The sequence below is a fragment of the Scyliorhinus torazame genome, chromosome 5, assembly GCF_047496885.1.
Source record: "Scyliorhinus torazame isolate Kashiwa2021f chromosome 5, sScyTor2.1, whole genome shotgun sequence".
Lineage (NCBI taxonomy): Eukaryota > Metazoa > Chordata > Chondrichthyes > Carcharhiniformes > Scyliorhinidae > Scyliorhinus > Scyliorhinus torazame.
In genome coordinates, this window is record NC_092711.1 from 81,952,995 (window position 1) to 81,967,971 (window position 14,977).

Consider the following 14,977-nt stretch of genomic DNA (forward strand, 5'->3'; position numbering starts at 1 on the left):
TTGCAAGGAGATATTGACAGACCAGGTGAATGGGCAAATTTGTGGCAGATGGAATTCAGTGTAATCAAGTGTGAGGTTATCCGTTTTGAACCAAAAAAGAATAAAACCGAGGACTTTCTAAATGGAAAGAGGTTAAGTACAGTGGATGTCGAAGGTGCACAGATCCTTAAAATGCCACAAACAAGTGCAGAAATCATCAAAAAGGAATGCCAGCATTTATATCTAGAGGATTGGAGTATAAAGTCACAGAGGTTATGCTGCAGCTATACAAAACCCTGGTAAGACGCCACTTGGAGAACTGTGAGCCATTCTGGGCACCACACCTTCGGGACGATATTGTGGCCTTGGAGGGAGTGCAATATAGATTTACTAAAACGATACACCACGATACCTGGACTACGGGGGTTAGGTTACGAGATAGATTATTGATTGATTGGTTTTATTTATTGTCACGTGTGCCGAGGTACAGTGAAAAGTATTGTTCTGCGGACAGTCCATAAAGATCGTTCCATACATGAAATAAACCCATAGGACCTACATAAATACAGAGGCAAGGGGTGAGCATACACAGTGCATTCCTACTCAGTAGAGAAGATGTGTGAAGAGATCAGTTCAGTCCATAAGAGGATCATTCAGGAGTCTGGTAACAACGGGGAAGAAACTGTTGTTGAACCTGTTAGTGCGTGTTCTCAGACTTTTCTCTGATGGGAGAAGTTGGAAGAGAGAATAACCCGGATGGGAGGGGTCTTTGATTATGCTGCCCACTTTCCCAAGGCAGAGGGAGGTGTAGACAGAGTCAGTGGATGGGAGGCAGGTTCGTGTGATGGTCTGGGCTGTGTTCGCGATTCTCTGTAGGTTCTTATGATCTTGGACCAAGCAGTTGCCATACTAGGCTGTGATGCAGCCAGATGGGATCCTTTCTATGGTGCATCTGTAAAAGTTGGTAAGAGTTAATGTGGACATGCTGAATTTCCTTAATTTCCTGAGAAAGTATAGACACTGTTGTGCTTTCTTGGTCGTAGAGTCGGCGTGGGTGGTCCAGGACAGATTGTTGGTGATGTGCACACCTAGGAATTTGAAGCTGTCAACCATCTCCACGTCGAACCATTGATGCAGACAGGGGTGTGTACGATGCTTCGCTGAAGTCAATGACCAGCTCTTTAGTTTTGCTGACATTTAGGGAGAGATTGTTGTTGTTACGCCACTCCACTTGGTTCTCTATGTCCCTCCTGTAGGTATTGAAGATGTCGAGGGATATGATGGATAGTGTGTGAAAACGGTGCTGAGGTAGATCAGCCAATGATCCCATTGAATGGTTCAGCAGGCTCGATGGGCCGAATGGCCGACTGCAGCTCATATTTGTTGTGGTCTCCTGGACAGGAAGCTGTGAGCTTGGATTTGTCAATCAGCCTGAATCAGCACCTTCAGGAGAATAGGGAGGGTGAATATTAGATACAGCAGAGTGAGAATAGAGGGAGATTGTGTGGGATGGAGATTTTCAGCTTTCAGGGAATAAGAGAGGAAAAAATGTGACATAGAAACTAGAATTGTCTGTTCTGAGTTTCTATCCTGTACTGACAGTGATGAGTTTTGTAAATTGTTTTTACAGGATATTAGACGAGGAATTACAGACAGAAATCTCAAACATCAAGTCTCGATCTGATAGTCACTCGATTCCCTGGAACCTCACTATCTCCCGCCTTTGAATCGAGAAGGTGAAATGTTTTCCCGAACTGACAGCTAAAGATTTCAAACATCAGCGTGACAGGAAAAACACCGAGACCCACACAACACACACCCGAGTGAGAGTGTTCCAGTGAACTGACTGTGGAAACATCAGTGTGACTGGAAAAGCACCGAGACCCACACAACACACACCCGAGTGAGAGTGTTCCAGTGAACTGACCGTGGAAACATCAGTGTGACAGGAAAAACACCGAGACCCACACAACACACACCCGAGTGAGAGTGTTCCAGTGAACTGACCGTGGAAACATCAGTGTGACAGGAAAAGGACCGAGACCCACACAACACACACCCGAGTGAGAGAGTTGCAGTGAACTGACTGTGTAAACATCAGTTTGATTGGAAAAACACCAAGACCCACACAACACACACCCGGGTGAGAGAGTTCATAGACTCCCAGAATTTACAGTGCAGAAGGAGGCCGTTTGGCCCATCGAGTCTGCACCGGCCCTTCAAAAGATCACCCTGCCTAAGCCCACACTTTCACCCTATCACCGTAACCCAATAACTCCACCCAACCTTTTCCGACACTAAGGGCAATTTATCAAGGCCAATCCACCTAACCTGCACGTCTTTGGACTGTGGGAGGAAACCAGAGCACCCGGAGGAAACCCACTCAGTCACGGGGAGAACGTGCAGACTCCAAACAGAGAGTTCCAGTGAACTTACTGTGGAAAGAGCTTTAACCAGTTACACAGCCTGAATAAACATAACATTCACAGTGAGGAGAGACCATACCCATGTTGTGTCTGTGGAAGAGGCTTCAATAGATCATCCAACCTGCAGAGACACGAGGAGACCCATAACATGGAGAAACCGTGGAAATGTGGGGACTGTGGGAAGGGATTCCGAGCCCCATCTGAGCTGGAGACCCATCGACGCAGTCACACTGGGGAGAGGCCATTCACCTGCTCTATGTGTGGGAAAGGATTCACTCAGTCCTCCAGCCTGCAGAGACACCAGCAAATTCACACTGGGGAGAGGCCATTCACCTGCTCTCAGTGTGGGAACGGATTCACTCTGTTATCCAGCCTGCGGACTCACCAGCGAGTTCACACTGGGGAGAAACCATTCACCTGCTCAAAGTGTGGGAAAGGATTTACTGAGATATCCACCCTGCGGACCCACCAGCGAGTTCACAATGGGGAGAGACCATTCACCTGCTCTCAGTGTGGAAAGGGATTCATTACTTCATCCACCCTGCGGAAACATCAGCGAATTCACACTGGGGAGAAGCCATTCACCTGCCCTCAATGTGGGAAAGGGTTCCGTTTATCATGCACTCTGCGGATCCATCAGCGAGTTCACACTGGGGAGAGGCCATTCACCTGCTCTCAGTGTGGGAAGGGATTCATTACTTCATCCACCCTGCGTATCCATCAGCGAGTTCACACTGGGGAGAGGCCACTCACCTGCTCTCAGTGTGGGAAGGGATTCAGTGATTCATGCACCCTGCGGAGACATCAGCAAGTTCACATTGGGGAGAGGCCGTTCACCTGCTCTCAGTGTGGGAAGGGATTCTCTCGGTTATCCACCCTGCGGAGACACCAGCGAGTTCACACTGGGGAAAGGCCGTCCAACTCTCAATGTGAGACGGGATTGCATGCTTGATCGGACCTGCTGTGACACCAACAGTTTCACAATCGATTCCAGAGGTTGGATTCTGCTGTTATTGTTTCTGCTCTACACCCAGGACTGCATTTTGTTCATTCTGACAGGTGGTCAGTGGGGATGGTCGGAGGGTTTCTTTCTGCTGGACTGGCCGGTCTCACCACTTTGCCTCCAGTGGGCTGATGCTCTTTGAGCCTTGTTGCTAATACCTGGCTTCAAATTGCACAAGGATCGCAGAATGAAAGCGTGTTTGGAAGTTGAAAATATTTATTTTCCATTTCTGTTTCAAACCCCTCAAAGCGGGCCACGTTGGCATGGAGATGGACCCTGGTGGTTACATGGTTCCATTTATTTGTGCGTTACAGAAGAAAACTATCAGGATGTCAGGATTAGGGTAGCACAAGTGATTAGCACTGTGGCTTCACAGCGCCAGGGTCCCAGGTTCGATTCCCTGCTGGGTCACTGTCGTGTGGAATCTGCACGTTCTCCCCGTGTCTGCGTGGGTTTCCTCCGGGTGCTCCGGTTTCCTCCCACAATCCAAAGACGTGCAGGTTAGGTGGATTGGCCATGATAAATTGCCCTTAGTGACCAAAAAGGTTAGGAGGGGTTATTGGGTTACGGGGATAGGGTGGAAATGAGGGACTAAGTGGGTTGGTGCAGACTCGATGGGTTGAATGGCCTCCTTCTGCTCTGTTATGTTCTATGTTCAAGGTGAGGGTCAGTTTGTCTGAGGTGGACTGGGAAACTGATTGGTGCAGAGAATACCTAATATTTAAGGAATTATGAATTCCTGTGGCGGCTATGAGGGAGTAAGTCGCACATTTGGTGGCTCCCGCTGTGGCTGGACATTTGGACCTTTCCCCCTGACTTTTTTTCGGTTTTACATGCTAAACTCTAAGGTGGAGGCAATTGGGCACTGTTTCCACATATTGGTGTGTTTGGAAAAAGAACCAGACGTGCACAAAAGGCAGAAATAAGAAGACAAGCAAGGGCTGGGTTGAAGCTGCAGCAGAAGACAACATGGCTGATGACTGGACCCCTGGTGTGACGGCCCAGCCATCAACGGAGCAGTTGATGCAGGTCATCCAGGATGGCTTTGCAAGGCAGACACAGGACTGGCTACATCCGATAAAAGAGTCGATTGATCGGCTGGAACACAGATTGGACGCCCAGGATCGGGCGATCCAGAAGCTGGAGAAAGTGCTAGCGATCAGGAGGAGCACCAAACGGTGGTGGAGCTGGAGGTGGGGATGCTGAAGGATCAGCAGAAAAGGCTTCTGGAGAAGGTAGAGGACCTGGAGAATAAGTTCCGCCGGCAGAACTTAAGAATCGTTGGACTCGCGGAGGGGACTGAGGGAGCTGATGCTGGCACATACGTCGCGGGTATGTCTCAGAAGCTTCTGGGAGATGGGGCATTTCCCCGACGTGGAGGTGGACAAGGCATACAGAGCGCTGGCAAGGAAGCCGCAGCGGGGGACCCTCCGAGGGCGATGGTAGTTAGGTTCTACAGGTTCCTTGACAAGGAATGTATTCTTCAGTGGGCCAAGCGTACGCGGAGCTGTAAGCGGGACAATGGTATCCTGTACGTTTACCAGGACCTGAGCGTGGAGGTGGCCAGGAAGAGGGCCAGCTTCAACCAAATCAAGGCAATCTTTTTTAAGAAGCAGGTGAAGTTTGGGTTGTTGTATCCGGCTCGTCTCTGGGTCACATATGGGGACCAGCACCATTATTTCGAGTCGTCCGAGGACGCAATGGACTTTGTGAAAAGAAAAGGGCTGATGGCGAACTCAGAACTTTTTGAACTACGATGTAACTTTTTGATGCCTGTTTGTCTTTTTTCTCTTCTGTATTTGAGTTCTGTTTAAGAAGGGGGAAGTAAGTTATTTGTTTCTTTGTTCTGGTGGGGGTGGTGGCAGTGCCTTTTACTTTGAATTACTTTGAATTGCACTACTGTGGGATTTTCTTTTAACTGGGTGATTGTTTGGGGACGGCTAGATGAGAGAAGTTGTTTGGATGAGGGGAGGGAGGGAACAATAGATGGGAGACTATCTGGCGCCGGAGGCGAGGGCCACCAAGCTAGCTGGGTGAGCTAGCTCACGGAAGCAAAGTGGGGGGGGGGGGGGTATATGGTTAGTTTATGGCATGGGTTAGGTTACAGAGTGTTGTTGCTGGGAGAGGGGAAGGGGGGTAGTTGTTCTGCTGATGAGGGAGGGACTTGGGTTGAGGGACAGAGTGGAGGTCGGGGCTGCCGGGGGGTGGGCTGGAGGAGGCGCGGCGCCAGACACAAAGACTGGAGGGGTCGCAATTTTGATTAACAAGCGGGTGCTATTTGAGGTGGGCAGCATAGTTTTGGATGGGGAGGTCATTATTTTATGGTTAGTGGTAAGCTGGAAGAGATGAAGGTAGTTTTGGTTAACGTGTATGGGGCAAATTGGGATGACGTGGAATTTATAAAGAGGAGTTGGGGAAGATACCTGACCTGGACTCGCACAAGTTGGTCATGGGAGGGGACTTTAATACAGTTATCGATCCCGGTCTGGATCGGTCGTTTTCAAAAACGGGTAGGGTGCCATCAACGGCAAAGGAACTGAAAGGGTTCATGGAGCAGATGGGGGGGGGGTGGGGGGGGGGGTGGTGCGGGGGGCGGTGGATCCATGGAGATTTAGGCAGCTGACGGTGAAGGAGTTCTCTTTCTACTCCCACGTACATAAGGTTTATCCCCGGATCGATTTCTTCATCTTGAGCAGGGCTTTATTGGCGGGGGTGGTGGATGCGGGGTATTCGGCGACTACTGTCTCTGATCATGCTCCACATTGGGTTGAACTGCAGGTTAGTGAAGAAGGTTATCAGCGCCCGCAATGGAGGTTAAATGTAGGGCTGTTGGCGGATGAAGCGGTGAGCGAAAGGCTGAGGAAATGCATGCAAAATTACCTGCAGGTAAATGACATGGGGGAAGTCTCAGCAGCGGTGGCCTGTGAGGCGCTGAAGGCAGTGGTGAGAGGGGAGCTGATTTTGATCCGGGCCTACAGGGATAGGACAGATAGGGCAGAGACGGACCGACTGGTAAAGGAGATTTTGCAGATAGATAGGAGATACGCGGAGACCCCGGGGGCAGAGCTTTTAAGGGAACGGCGGAGGCTGCAGGCTGAGCTTGGCGTGCTGACCACAGGGAAGGCAGTGGAGCAGCTTAGAAAGGCAAGGGCAGCGATCTACGAACACTGGGAGAAAGCCAGCAGAATGCTTGCACAGCAACTCAGAAAGAGGGAGGCAGCTCGGGAAATAGGGAAAGTAATTGATGGGGAGGGGAACTTGGTGGGAGATTCGGCAGGGGTGAACAAGGCATTCAGGACTTCTATAGTAGGCTGTACAGGTCGGAGCCCCCCACGGGGCCGGAGAAGATGAAACGTTTCTTGGAGGGGCTGACTTTCCCAAACGTGGGTAGGGAGCTGGTAAAAGGGCTAGGGGCCCTGATCAGGGTGGAAAAGATATTGGAGGGCTTGAAGGCCATGAAGTCGGGTAAAGCAGGGCCAGACGGGTACCCAACGGCATTCTATAAAAAGTTCTCCGGGATATTGGGGCTGGTCAAGGTTTTCAATGAGGCAAGGGACAGAGGGGTTCTGTCCCCGACGATGTCACAGGCCACAATTTTGTTGATTCTGAAACGGGACAAGAACCCGGAGTTATGTGGGTCTTACAGGCCGATATCCCTGCTGAATGTGGATGCCAAACTGCTGGCCAAAATTTTGTCCTCCAGGATTGAGGATTGTGTGCCGGACGTTATCATGGAGGACCAGACGGGGTTTGTTAAGGGCAGGCAGTTGGTGGCCAATGTAAGAAGGCCCCCGGAAAGTAGGGAGGTGGAGGTAGCAGTTGCGATGGATGCGGAAAAGGCTTTTGACCGGGTTGAGTGGGATTATTTATGGGAGGTACTGGGACGATTCGGATTTGGGAGGGGCTTTATCGACTGGGTCAGGCTGCTGTACCAGGCTCCTGTGGCAAGTATACGGATGAATGGGACAACTTCTGACTATAGATTGCACCGGGGGACGAGACAGGGATGCCTCCTCTCCCCACTGTTGCTCACATTAGCTATAGAGCCACTGGCAATTGCTCTGAGAGCTTCAAGTAGTTGGAAGGGGCTGGTCCGGTGTGGGGGGTGGAACACAAGAGTCTCGCTTTATGCCGACGACCTGCTCCTATACGTTTCGGATCCAATAGAGGGGATGGACGAAATTATGGGAATATAAGGGGAATGTGGCCAGTTCTCGGGGTACAAACTAAATATGGGGACAAGCGAGATGTTCGTAATTCAGGCGAGGGGTCAGGGGAGGTGACTGGGTGAGCTGCCGTTTAGGTAGGGGACAGTTTTAGATATCTAGGTATACAAGTGACGTGGGACTGGGGCCGGTTGCCTACATTGAACTTGTCCCGTTTAGTAGAGCAAATGCGGGGCGACTTTCGGAGATAGGATGCACTCCCATTGTCGCTAGCTGGGAGAGTGTAGATGGTGAAAATGACGGTCCTCTCGAGATTTCTGTTTGTATGTCTCCCCATCTTCATTCCGTGGTCCTTTTTTAAGCGGGTCAACAAAATTATCATGGGCTTTGTGTGGGCGGTGGAGGTAGTAGTTGCGATGGATGTGGAAAAGGCTTTTGACCGCGAGTGAGGAAGGCGATGCCCGAGCGGAGTCGGGGAGAGGGGGAGCTGGCGCTGTCGAATTTTAGTAACTATTACTGGGCGGCTAACATAGCCATGATTAGGAAGTGGGTGGTGGGGGCGGGGTCAGCCTGGGAGCGGATGGAGGCGGCTTCGTGTAAAAGCACCAGTCTGGGGGCGTTGGTAACGGTGCCTCTGCCGTTCCCGCCAGCGCGGTACTCCACCAGCCCCGTAGTGGAGGCTGCCCTGAGAGTTTGGGGACAATGGAGGAGATATGTGGGAGCATCGGTCTGGTCCCCAATTTATGATAATCATCGGTTTGACCTGGCGAGCATGGATGGGGGGGTTCCGAATATGGTGGAGGGCGGGGATTGAGAGGATGGGGGATTTGTTCATAGAAGGGAGCTTTCCGAGCATGAGGTCTCTGGAGGAGAAATTTAGGTTGGTGAGAACAAAGAACAAAGAACAAAGAAATGTACAGCACAGGAACAGGCCCTTCGGCCCTCCAAGCCCGTGCCGACCATACTGCCCGACTAAACTACAATCTTCTACACTTCCTGGGTCCGTATCCTTCTATTCCCATCCTATTCATATATTTGTCAAGATGCCCCTTAAATGTCCCTATCGTCCCTGCCTCCACTACCTCCTCCGGTAGTGAGTTCCAGGCACCCACTACCCTCTGCGTAAAAAACTTGCCTCGTACATCTACTCTAAACTTTGCCCCTCTCACCTTAAACCTATGCCCCCTAGTAATTGACCCCTCTACCCTGGGGAAAAGCCTCTGACTATCCACTCTGTCTATGCCCCTCATAATTTTGTATACCTCTATCAGGTCGCCCCTCAACCTCCTTCGTTCCAGTGAGAACAAACCGAGTTTATTCAATCGCTCCTCATAGCTTATGCCCTCCATACCAGGCAACATTCTGGTAAATCTCTTCTGCACCCTCTCTAAAGCCTCCACATCCTTCTGGTAGTGTGGCGACCAGAATTGAACACTATACTCCAAGTGTGGCCTAACTAAGGTTCTATACAGCTGCAACATGACTTGCCAATTCTTATACTCAATGCCCCGGCCAATGAAGGCAAGCATGCCGTATGCCTTCTTGACTACCTTCTCCACCTGTGTAGCCCCTTTCAGTGATCTGTGGACCTGTACTCCTAGATCTCTTTGACTTTCAATACTCTTGAGGGTTCTACCATTCACTGTATATTCCCTACCTGCATTAGCCCTTCCAAAATGCATTACCTCACATTTGTCCAGGTTAAACTCCATCTGCCATCTCTCCGCCCAAGTCTCCAGACAATCTAAATCCTGCTGTATCCTCAGACAGTCCTCATCGCTATCCGCAATTCCACCAACCTTTGTGTCGTCTGCAAACTTACTAATCAGACCAGTTACATTTTCCTCCAAATCATTTATATATACTACAAAGAGCAAAGGTCCCAGCACTGATCCCTGTGGAACACCACTGGTCACAGCCCTCCAATTAGAAAAGCATCCCTCCATTGCTACCCTCTGCCTTCTATGGCCTAGCCAGTTCTGTATCCACCTTGCCAGTTCACCCCTGATCCCGTGTGACTTCACCTTTTGTACTAGTCTACCATGAGGGACCTTGTCAAAGGCCTTACTGAAGTCCATATAGACAACATCTACTGCCCTACCTGCATCAATCATCTTAGTGACCTCCTCGAAAAACTCTATCAAGTTAGTGAGACACGACCTCCCCTTCACAAAACCGTGCTGCCTCTCACTAATACGTCCATTTGCTTCCAAATGGGAGTAGATCCTGTCTCGAAGAATTCTCTCCAGTAATTTCCCTACCACTGAAGTAAGGCTCACCGGCCTGTAGTTCCCGGGATTATCCCTGCCACCCTTCTTAAACAGAGGAACAACATTGGCTATTCTCCAGTCCTCCGGGACATCCCCTGAAGACAGCGAGGATCCAAAGATTTCTGTCAAGGCCTCAGCAATTTCCTCTCCAGCCTCCTTCAGTATTCTGGGGTAGATCCCATCCGGCCCTGGGGACTTATCTACCTTAATATTTTTTAAGACACCCAACACCTCGTCTTTTTGGATCACAATGTGACCCAGGCTATCTACACCCCCTTCTCCAGACTCAACATCTACCAATTCCTTCTCTTTGGTGAATACTGATGCAAAGTATTCATTTAGTACCTCGCCCATTTCCTCTGGCTCCACACATAGATTCCCTTGCCTATCCTTCAGTGGGCCAACCCTTTCCCTGGCTACCCTCTTGCTTTTTATGTAAGTGTAAAAAGCCTTGGGATTTTCCTTAACCCTATTTGCCAATGACTTTTCATGACCCCTTCTAGCCCTCCTGACTCCCTGCTTAAGTTCCTTCCTACTTTCCTTATATGCCACACAGGCTTCGTCTGTTCCTAGCCTTTTAGCCCTGACAAATGCCTCCTTTTTCTTTTTGACGAGGCCTACAATATCATTCGTCATCCAAGGTTCCCGAAAATTGCCGTATTTGTCTTTCTTCCTCACAGGAACATGCCTGTCCTGTATTCCTATCAACTGACACTTGAAAGCCTCCCACATGTCAGATGTTGATTTGCCCTCAAACATCCGCCCCCAATCTATGCTCTTCAGTTCCCGCCTAATATTGTTATAATTAGCCTTCCCCCAATTTAGCACATTCATCCTCGGACCACTCTTATCCTTGTCCACCAGTACTTTAAAACTTACTGAATTGTGGTCACTGTTACCGAAATGCTCCCCTACTGAAACATCTACCACCTGGCCGGGCTCATTCCCCAATACCAGGTCCAGTACCGCCTCTTCCCTAGTTGGACTGTTTACATATTGTTTTAAGAAGCCCTCCTGGATGCTCCTTACAAACTCTGCCCCGTCTAAGCCCCTGGCACTAAGTGAGTCCCAGTCAATATTGGGGAAGTTGAAGTCTCCCATCACCACAACCCTGTTGTTTTTACTCTTTTCCAAAATCTGTCTACCTATCTGCTCCTCTATCTCCCGCTGGCTGTTGGGAGGCCTGTAGTATACCCCCAACATTGTGACTGCACCCTTCTTATTCCTGATCTCTACCCATATAGCCTCACTGCCCTCTGAGGTGTCCTCTCGCTGTATAGCTGTGATACTCTCCTGAACAAGTAGCGCAACTCCGCCTCCCCTTTTACATCCCCCTCTATCCCGCCTGAAACATCTAAATCCTGGAACGTTTAGCTGCCAATCCTGGGGGGGAACAATTTCAGATATCTACAGGTGCGGGACTTTCTGCACAGACAGATACCATCCTTCCCACTCCTGCCACTAAGGGGGATCCAGGTCAGGGTAGTTTCCAGAGGATGGGTGGGGGAGGGGAGCGTCTCTGACATCTACAAAGTACTCATGGAGGCAAAGGAGACGCAGACAGAGGAGCTGAAGCGTAAGTGGGAGGAGGAGTTTGGAGGTAAGATGGAGGATGGCTTATGGGCGGACGCATTGAGTAGAGTCAACGCGACCGCAGCATGCGCCAAGCTTAGCCTGATCCAATTCAAGGTGGTCCACCGGGCCCACATGACAGTGGCCCGGATGAGCAGATTCTTTGGGGTAGAGGACAGGTGCGCAAAATGTGCGGGAGGACCAGCGAACCATGTTCCCATGTTGTGGGCGAGTCCAAAACTTAGGGGATACTGGCAGGGGTTTGCTGACGTCATGTCCAAGGTATTAAAAACAAGGGTGGCGCCGAGTCCAGATGTGGCGATTTTTGCGGTGTCGGAGGACCCGGGAGTCCAGGAGAAAGAGGCGGACGTTCTAGCCTTTGCTTCCCTGGTAGCCCGGAGATGAATACTGCTAGCTTGGAGGGACTCAAAGCCCCTGAAGTCGGAGACCTGGCTATCGTACATGGTGAGCTTTCTCTGCCTGGAGAAAATTAAGTTGGCCCTGAGAGGGTCACTCTTGGGGTTCGCCCGGAGGTGGCAACCATTCATTGACTTCTTCGCGGAAAATTAATCGTCAGCAGAAGTGTGGGGGGGGTGTCAATTAGGCAGGTCCTGGGGTGATGGGAGTTGTATTGTTCCATGTAAATTGTTTATATTGTTGTTTACAATGCCAAAAAATACCTCAATAAAATTGCTTATTAAAAAAAAATATTGAAGGAATTATTACATATTTATCAGGGGGTCGGTTTGCTCAGTTGGCAGGATGACTGGTTTGTGATGCAGAGCAAGGCCTACAGTGAGGATTCAACTCCCGTACAGGCTGAGTTTATTCATGAAGGCCCCGCCTTCTCAACCAAGCCCCTCGCCTGAGGTGTGCTGACCCTCGGGTTAAATCACCACCAGTCAGCTCTCTCTGTCAAAGGGAGAGCTGCCTATGGTCCTCTGGGATTTTTGGACTTTTATTTCACATATGTACAACAAATATAGATTCCTTTAAGGAACAAAAATCATTCCAACAGGAAAAAAAATGTAACCGCGGCGAACAAGAAAAGTTAAAGATCCCATCAGATCAATGGAAGAGGCTCACAACCTGGTCAAAATAGTAGGAAACCTGAGGATTGGGAATTTCCGTGAGAATTCAGCAAAGGAGGACCAAGAAACAGATAAAGCAAAATATAATATGAGAGCAAACTGGGGAGAAACATAAAAAACGACTGGAAAAGCTTCCATCGGTATGTAAAAAGGAAAAGATTGTCAAAGACAAATGTGTCCATTCCAGGCAGAGACAGGACAGTTCATAATAGGGAATGAGGAAATGGCAGAGAAACTAAACAATGTGTGTCCGTCTTCACAGAGGAAGATGCAAAAATTTCCCCAAAACACTAGAGACCCAAGGGCCTCGTGAACACAAGGGTCTGGAAGAGATAAGAATTAGTGAAAAAGTAGTACTGGAGAAATTAATGGGGTTAGGAGTGAATAAATCCCCAAATGCTGATGATCTACATCCCAGTGTTGGAATGAGGTGGCTGTAGAGATCGTTATTCCTCATTCTAAATTCTCCTGGCTCTATCTGAATGGACAAACCTTTGTCTGAGCCAAACGTTTCCTTTTTACGTACCTACAGAAGCTTTTAGTCCATTTGTATGTATTTTGCTGGTTCACATTCATATTCTATTCTCCCTCGCTTTCTCAGTATCTTGGTCCTTTGCTGTATTATAAAATCCTCCCAATCCTCAGGTTTATTATTATTTCTGATAACTTTATCAGCCTTTTCTTTCAATCTTATCCAATATTTCACTTCCTCTGGTAGTCACGGTTCTCTTGATGTTTTGGGGTTCTTCAGCCTTGAAGGAATGTAAATTGTGTAATAATTATTGAAAGTCTATCCATTGCCTGTGGACTGTCACACCTTTTAATGTATTTACCCCAATCCACCTCAGCTAATTTGTCCCTTCTACCTTCATAATTTCCTTCAAACTTAATACTCTGGCTTCAGATTGGAATACCTCATATTCAATATTCTGGTCACTCATCCCTAAAGGTTATTTTTCAGCGTGATTATCAATTAGCCCTTTATCATTGCATAATATTAAATCTACAAAAGCCTGTTCTCAAGTTGGTTCCTCAACTTACTGCTGTAGATAACTGTCCCTAACACACACACCGGAAACTTGTCCTCCACAGCATTAGTGCTCATTAGGTTTACCCAGTCTATATGCAGATTTTATGGTGCCCATTAATGTTTTACCCATTCTGCATGCTTCTCTAATCTGATTAATACCATGTCCCACACAACCCCTGCTGTTTGGTGGCCTACAACAGCTCTTACCAATGTTTCCTGCCCCATGCTGTTTCTTGGCTTCACCCAAACACATTCCACATTTTGTATTCCTGATCTGAGATCCACCCTTACTAATGTTCTGATGCCGTCCCTTATTATCCGAGCAACACCACCTCCTTTTCCTTTTTTCCTGCATCATCAACAAACTCAGTGACCATACCTTTGGTCCTGTCATCAAAGTCATTGATATGAATTGTGAAACGTTGATGTTCCAGCACTGATCCCTGTGACACACCGCTCATGACATCTTGCCAACCAGAAAATGGCCTATTTGTGCCTACACTCGGTTTTCTGGCAGCTCGCTAATCTTTCCCTGTGAAAGACAGTTCTGGGATTAAAGACTGCCAGACGGCGAAAAGAACGGAAGTAAATCCTCGGGAATGAATCATCACTTTGGACTGATTCTGAGACAATTAAGTTTCGACTTCCAGGGCAGACTAACTAATCGTGGAGTGCGACTTTAGATTGTGTAACTTTGGTACGGTAGCACAGTGGTTAGCCCTGTTGCTTCACAGCGCCAGGGTCCCAGGTTCGATTCCCACTTGAGTCTGCACGTTCTCCGTGTCTGAGTGGGTTTCCGCCAGGTGCTCCAGTTTCCTCCCACAAGTCCTGAAAGATAATAATCTTTATTATCATAAGGTGGCTTATATTAACACTGCAATGAAGATACTGTGAAAAGCCTGTAGTCACCACACTCTGTTGACTGTTAGGGTACACAGATGGAGAATTCAGAATGTCCAATTCACCTAACAGCACGTTTTTGGGGGCTTGTGGGAGGAAACCAGAGCACGCGGGAGAACCCCACGCAGACACAGAGAGAACGTGCAGACTCCACACAGTGACCCAAGCCGGGAATCAAAACTGTGACAATGGAGCAGTGAAGCAACAGTGCTGACCACTGTGCTACTGTGTTGCCCACAATGTGCTTGTTAGGTGAATTGGACATCCTGAATTCTCCCTCAGTGTACCCGAACAGGCGCCTGAGTGTGGCGACTAGGGGATTTTCACAGTAACTTCATTGCAGTGTTAATGTCAGCCTACTTGTGACAATTATAAAGATTATTATTAATATTATAAACGGGCAAAGTTCTATGTGTAAGTTAAAGTAGCTTCTAGTTTATTTGTTGCATTAAAAGTCATAAAACGTGAAGTCCGTTGTGTGATTCTTTAATTTGTTGACTGAGAATTCAATTTCTTTTTCTTGCTGACCTGCATGGAGGT

General features: G+C 48.6%; 1 protein-coding gene and 1 long non-coding RNA gene across 2 annotated transcripts in view; one reads left to right on the forward strand and one right to left on the reverse strand.

Moving 5' to 3' along the window:
- The window catches only part of LOC140418655 (uncharacterized), a 58,497-nt gene that overhangs the window by 3,887 nt on the left and 39,633 nt on the right, over positions 1-14,977 (forward strand). The window contains exon 3 of the mRNA XM_072502218.1: positions 1,610-3,320. Coding sequence (XP_072358319.1) covers positions 2,554-3,320 — 767 coding nt within the window. The 5' untranslated portion in view covers positions 1,610-2,553. The remainder of the gene's footprint in view (positions 1-1,609; positions 3,321-14,977) is intronic.
- LOC140418661 (uncharacterized) lies at positions 423-14,208 on the reverse strand. Its single transcript, XR_011945208.1, has 2 exons — positions 13,034-14,208; positions 423-1,422 (listed from the first exon to the last, which is right to left on the reverse strand). It is a non-coding gene; the product is annotated as an uncharacterized lncRNA (long non-coding RNA).